Source organism: Austrofundulus limnaeus, unplaced genomic scaffold (assembly GCF_001266775.1).
Source record: "Austrofundulus limnaeus strain Quisiro unplaced genomic scaffold, Austrofundulus_limnaeus-1.0 Scaffold388, whole genome shotgun sequence".
NCBI classification, from domain to species: Eukaryota; Metazoa; Chordata; class Actinopteri; order Cyprinodontiformes; family Rivulidae; genus Austrofundulus; species Austrofundulus limnaeus.
In genome coordinates, this window is record NW_013952790.1 from 247294 (window position 1) to 254297 (window position 7004).

Below are 7004 nucleotides of genomic sequence, written 5' to 3' on the forward strand. Positions count from 1 at the left end.
TATTTGGGGTCATAAGTTTTTGCCATGGATATTTTGTGGGTCAGAAGATAAAAAGTTTGGGAACCACTGGTCTAGATAGCTTCAAAGATAATAGAGATAATGCTTTTAAATCACATTCATACACTGATGCGACACAAAAAGGCAGCGGGGTAATGTCTTGCCCAAGAACATTTCAACATGCGACTGAATAGTAGTGGACTTGAACCACCAATTCTTGTATTTGAAGACAACTCCACTCTGCCACAGCCGGCCCTTTTATTTCCCCAGTCATTGTGAGATAATTATAATACAGAGAACTACTATTAAAACAAAAGTTTTATTTAGATATGTGTCCACTACAGTGAACATCAGAACACCATTAAACTGTAATTATTTCTATCAGTAACGTGTTTCCTTTGTCTCTTACAGAGGAAAATACACCTGGACCAGTCCTCATCAGGTTTTCAGGTAAGTCAAATGAGAGTGAGGGTTAATAGGCAGACTCAGGAGGCAGAGAATACAAAAAGTAAACTTTATTTACAGTGAGAGATGGACCAGGACCAGGAGTCCAGGGCTGAAAAGGAAGGAGACTGCCGAGTATCAGTAGGAGCAGACTGTTCAGGTAAATTGGTTTTCTTACAGTGTCCTGAGAACGAGGACACTCTGAGGGAAGGGCACGGATCCACAAAGGTAAGTGAGGCTTTGTTTTCCATCAGAGGTGGTGACAGACAGGAGGACTGAGCAGGTAAGCATTCACCATTAGCAAGAGGCAGACAGGCAGGTGAGTAACATCCACAGGTGAGTATTTCCACAGGCAGCACAGGATCTTCAGGTAAATGCAGGGTATTTGGTTTGTGTCAAGTTGTGATGTTCACTGCATTTAGTTAGAGGTGCAATGATTTAATTTGACCACTGTGAGGCGCTAGTCCACTTTTTATACATGAAGGTATATATAACGGTTTTTATTTAAGTGTATGTTTTTATAAGAGTTCCTCGACGCTGGTTCAGTGTGAGAAGAAAGTGATTGAGAAGCAGTAATACTAATGTCAGATGTTCATTTCTGCTGTTGAATGAACAGAGATGACATCTGACTCCATTCAACATCATTCCTTTGAGTTCAGCGCTGTTGATGCTGCTGCTCAACAGATTATTTGGTATGAAATCTCAAGAAACAAGTCCCCTTCATGAAAACACAAAGGAACACCTTGAACTTTGTGCACATCTCTGATGCTCCTCTTCTTTTCTTGTTGAAGTGTTTATCCCCTATGATCTTACACTCCTTTGGAACCCTGGTCAGAGGGTCCGGTGGTGCCAGCGCATGGCAGCCCCGCCTCTATCAGTGTGCACCAGGGCAGCTGTGGCTACAATGTAGCTTACCACCATCAGTTTGAATGTGTGTGTGAATAGGTGAATGTTTATAAGTGTAAAGTGTGTCCGGAGGGACTTAATGTACAGTATAAAATACAAGTTCAAACCATTTATCTCGTGGTTCATGAGGGGTCCAGCCCTGATCAGCCCTTGTGTCATCGTGGTGTTGATTGGTTGTTGTAAAGAACCTGTCAAAGAACAGGTCTCGGGAACGGTTAGGGAACAGGCTCTGCCAAATGAAGAACAGTTTGTTCTCTGATGTCCTTCCCTCCTGCAACTATGAGGTCTAGTCTTGTCTTGGCAGACCACAAAGTCTGAGATCAGCCCAGGTGGTGCAGTCAAGACAAACCCCTTCATTCCAGTTGGGTATGGTTTGCCTGGTGTGTACTGGGTCACTGGACCATTTGCTCTTCAGTGCAGTGTTCCTTGTAGGCAGGCTCAGACATCCTCTCCTTACTTTGGTCATGAGGGGCCAGATTCCCACCAGAGAAGCTAGGTGAGCTAAACTTGTATATTTTTCACGAACAGAATAATTTAAATGTAATGATGATGTAAAATGTTCAAATCTAAAAATAACTATATGTGGTCTGACAGCTGCTGGGATCTGAGATGAAACATGAAACAGCTTCAGCACCACAAACACTGGAACAAAATCCTTTAGTTAGACTGGTACTATTACTACAAATTACAGATGTTCAACCTGTCAGCTGTCTGAATCAATGCAGACACCACCTGGTGTCATGAAGTCAGTTGATCCTCCCTGATGAGCTGTCAAACTAACTCAACCCTGACACAACACATGAATAGATTCTGAAAGTTTGGTCAAACGCATCTGATCTCTCTGAGACTCAAACCACAGACACCCCAACCTCTTCACTGCAGGGTGGGGGTAACAGAAACTATAAACCAGGACTATAAATACAGGACATTTGTTTGTCATATGGAGCCTATTTTATAAATCCATTCTCTGATTATCTGATTTACTCACTGTTAGTATTTATAGAGGAAAATCTGTCACTATTTTACTTTTTAAAACTTGTCCTGTACTTTTCTACAAGAAGAAATTTTTACTGTCTTTCGCCATTTTTTTATTTCAAAGTAACAAAGGGTGGTGTGTACTCACCCTCCCATGGGTGATTGACTTGGAAATAGTCTGGGCCGTTTTAAATCCTGCCTTTCTCTCCCATATTCCCCACACCCAAACCTTTGATAAATCAGAGCCTAAATGTTTTGTTCTAAGGTCGATTCAGAAGTCCAGCTTTCTTTTCTGCAGCTTTGCTCTTACTTGGTGCTGCTGGACAGGAAAAATGGACCTTGACCTGGCTGCCCCCTCATATGCCAAGTGTCTTTAAGATGTTGTGTGAAGTCCACAAATGCAGAGACACTGTCTGATCACTGTGTTTTCAGCAAAGTCTAATTGATCCTTCCATTCAGATCCAGTTGATCCACAAACACAGAGATATACACTGCCTGGCCAAAAAATAGTCACCACCAAAAAACGGTCATATTTGGTTGGACCTTTAGCTTTGACGATGTCACATTCTCTGCGTTATTGTTTTGATAATCGTCAACAAAGTCATCAAATTTTCTTCATCCAGTGTTGCATTAATGTTTCATCAAGATCTTTCATTGATGATGGTAGAGTCTGACCTTCTCCAGCACATCCTAAAGATTCTCACTGGACTCTGTGGAGCCAATCCATGTGTGAAAATGATGTCTCATGCTCCCTGAACCACTCTTTCACAATAAGAGCCCCATGAATCCTGGCATTGTCATCTTGGAAGATGGCTGTGCCACCAGGGAAGAACCAATCATTGATGGAATAACCTGGTCCTTCAGTATATTCCGGTGGTCAGCTGACCTCATTCTTTGAGCTGAACCTAGAACTGACCAACTGCAGCAACCCCACATCATAGACCTTAAGTAACAAAGTTGGACCACCCAGTTCTGTACTTGTTCTCAGTGTCACAGCTTTGTAGTTGGTTATTTTTAATATTAACACCGTAACAATACTAACCAACCAACCAACCAACCAACCAACCAACCACCATGCTGTACAATAAAACAAGACTTAGAGGACACAAGATAAAACACATCTCTATAATTTATCCTGTGTGCAACACGGAACAAATCAAAGCCACCAGCACATCTTCCAAGGTTGATAGAAATAGCAACGTATGAATGAACACGAATTTAAGATTTTTAAGGCTTCAAGATGGTTACAATGAAATTTTTTATGACCTTTGATAACCCTGATTTGTTAACCCTGTGAGAGGCAAAGCTCTCTATTGGTTCGTCTACTTTTCAACCCTCACCTCTGGTCAGCAGGTCACGATGGAGTGAGACAGAACCAGATCCTGGATCCTAGCAGCTGTAGTTAGTGTCTTCTGTAGGGTGGCCAAGGTCAGCGCAGAGAGCAGATTCAAGCATCCAATCAGGAGCCCTCCTAGAATCCTGCATCTGGAGGTTTCTGGGTATGTCCCTGTCTGAGAACTCCTTTGATGGTACGGTGGTACAAATACCACAACGTTTATGAGCCTGTGTATCCTTCTACTTATTTAAATGTGTGTGTGCATGTATATGTTTTTGTAAGTTTTTTTGTCTGGTCTGGGGTCACCTTGGGAGCCCTGAGGAGCTGCAGGGTCCAGTCTCCATCTGGGCCTGGATTAGACTGAGAACAGATTCCTCCTGAAGGAATGAAGGTAGAATCAAGAACCTGAAGCCATAGCTCAGTCCACTGAGCCTCAGCTGTGATGTCGTCACACAGCACACTAACACACGTCAACAAAATGCCATCTTTTTGTTAACATCAAGGTGTCTGACAGGTGTCCTCCTGGATCTGAGCTGAGACGCTGGTCTCCTTCGTCTCTGCAGCCTCGGAGCTGGAAGTCAGCGCCAACACCCTCTGGGCGAGTCTACTCAGGACCAGATCAGCAGTGCAAGTCAGACTGTGCTGAGAAGACAAAAAGACAGAGACATCATGTAAGAACAGATCAGACAGAAGATATGAGACAACAGATGTGTGAAGGCAAAGATCAAACTGTCCAGAGTTGGTCGCTTTTAAAAGCAAGAATAAGATTTATTTACATGGCAGGACAGAAATAAAGAAAAACCTTTCTTGCTACAATAAAAACAACTTTTTATGAATGAAATAAAACAACGAACAAATACAGAATGGTGGCATTTCTGTTTGCAGCCAGTAGAGGATAGCAGATTCCTGACCTAAGCTCTTATGTCACAGGAAGACTGAGATGTCACGGTTTATCAAGATCCATCTAGTTTCAGGGTTGTACAGTCCTGGGGTCAGATTTATAAAGGATTGCGTGGAAACCATACTAAAAATGAATATACGTTCAAAAGACGAAAATGGCGTACGCCAAAAAAAATCTGATTAATAAAACCGTGCGTACGCACGTTTCACCGCATTTTCCCTTTATAGATCACAGCTGTGCCTCATAATTTGCGCACGAGGTCCCGCCTCAGGTTCTACCCTCTACACGCCCACATTCAACCATAAACAGTCAATGTAAAGTACCTCATGAATGTTAAGATGTATTTAAATCAGTCAGCTGATCAATGATTGGCTCAGACACGCTCCATGGTGCTTCTGGAGGATGACAGGTGCTGACAACTGCTCACATGAAAAGAATGTCTGTAATTTACACAGATTTTCCCTCATTTTGCAGGTTTACAGATGTTTAGAGTAATCTAACGATTTATTTCAAAAACTCAGCTTCAAATTAATTTTCTGTCCGAGGACGATAAATAAAATAAGTCAGACAAAGTTAAGTTCACCGCTCTTCTCCCCCGTCCTCCCACTCTCTGCTCTGTTATCTGCGGCAGACAAATACGACAAATACGGTTTTTAAAAAGTGAAGTTTTATAACATCCACACTGGCGAGGGTGGAAGCGCCCTGCTAGTACCCAAAGCATGACTTTTGCTGTCGTTCAGTTGAAATTTCTCTTGTCTTAGAGGGGTCTGTGGGTCGGGGTCATCTGAGGAGGAAGCAGATGAATGGATGCGTTAACGTTTATTTAAGATTTAAGTTTTTTATTCCAAAGATCTTCTGGCTCAGCAGCAGAAGCATAAATATTACTGTTAAGAAAGCTGATGATAAAGTTGAATAAAAAATCTAAGTCTGATGAAGGTAAATTAAATATCTGACAGTGATCATTCCACAGTGTGGCTCTAATTCCTCACTTCACCGTCTGTGTCGCAGTTTCACGTCTCCAAAATGAGCGTACGCATGGGTCAGAGCTGGCTGAGGCACCGCACATTTTCACGTCAAGTTTGGATTTTATAAATCACAACCTTGGCCTGAAAAGTGGCGTACGCAAGTTTCTGGGCTCATATTGTGCGTACGCCAGTTTTATAAATCTGACCCCTGGTCCTCGAGAGCCACTGCCCTGCATGTTTTACTTGTTTCTCTGCTCCAACACACCTGATTTGAATGAATGGGTGATTATCAGGCTTCTGTAGGACTTGGAAGAGGTAATTTAATGACTGAATCAGGTGTGTTGGAACAGGGTTCTTGTAAGACATGTGGATGCAGTGGTACACCTGTAAGAAGTGTAGATTCAGTGCCACCCGTTAGACGTGATGATGCAGTGACACATATACAGGGGCCTCATGTATCAACGGTGCGTACGCACAAAAACCTTGCGTGCGTCATTTTCCACACAAAACTCTGGATGTATCGAAACTGAACTGAACGTGGAAATGTGCGCAGCCCCACGCCAACTCCAGGGCTGGTGTCACACGTTTCTGTGGTTCTGGTTCCATTGGCGACACTTAGAGGTGATTCTGAGAAACTGTTCATGATGTGAAAATGATTATTGTTCACACCAGACACACATGATTAACAATTATTACATTCACAAGGACGCACAAAGTTGTGCCAAAAATACATTTAACAGGAACAGATTCAGCCTTACTGGAGGATATAATAAATAGTGTAACACACAGAGCTTTTATTTATAAACAGATAGAATTTTCTGATGACGAGTGGCTCATCAGCCGTTTTGAGGAAAAATCTTTTTAGTTTGGCACTGCTGCGCTCTGGGAGCGCGACGCAACGAGTAGCCACATGCGTCACGCGTGCACGTGCAGCAGCAGCGATTGAACTGGGGTTCCACAGGAGCTTTCCAGAGGGAGCTGGCAGACCCATCGGACTATATCAGTCCACCCAAAGCAGAGTCATGACCAATGGAATCGTCTCATCCATCTGATTCTAAATGCTGAGTTATGGTCACGCTCTGGAGCGCGCACCCTCGCACACCTTTGCGTTTATGTTGTTGTAGATTTCTCAAAATGACACGTGGAAGTACACTTTACAACTTGTGAAAATGCTGTAAGHASRAGAGCAAAAGCTTGACAGACAAACAGACTGCACACAAAGGCTGCGGCGCAGCGTTTGTGGGGATTCTCCAACATCACGTCACTTCATGTGAACTCTACTGAGGCGCAGAGACTCGTTTCTTCATATCAGCTATGAAATAAACTAAGATCTATGTTCTACCAAACATTTTAGCTCCTCTGTGTTTACAGTAATTGTGGTAATAAACTCGTGCGCAAAGTTAATATTTTCAGACTCGGAATGGATGGATGAGCCGGTTGCGCAACACAGCAGCGTGCGCACACACACACACACACACAC

At 43.0% G+C, this 7004-nt stretch overlaps 1 protein-coding gene across 1 annotated transcript in view; it reads right to left on the reverse strand.

Annotated features, from left to right (window-relative positions):
- Positions 1 to 3433: 3433 nt before the first annotated feature.
- kptn (kaptin (actin binding protein)) overlaps positions 3434 to 7004 on the reverse strand; it is a gene marked incomplete at its 5' end in the record, with an annotated part of 17334 nt that continues 13763 nt past the window's right edge. Inside the window, 1 exon segment of the mRNA XM_014023708.1 lies at positions 3434 to 4300. Coding sequence (XP_013879162.1) covers positions 4157 to 4300 — 144 coding nt within the window.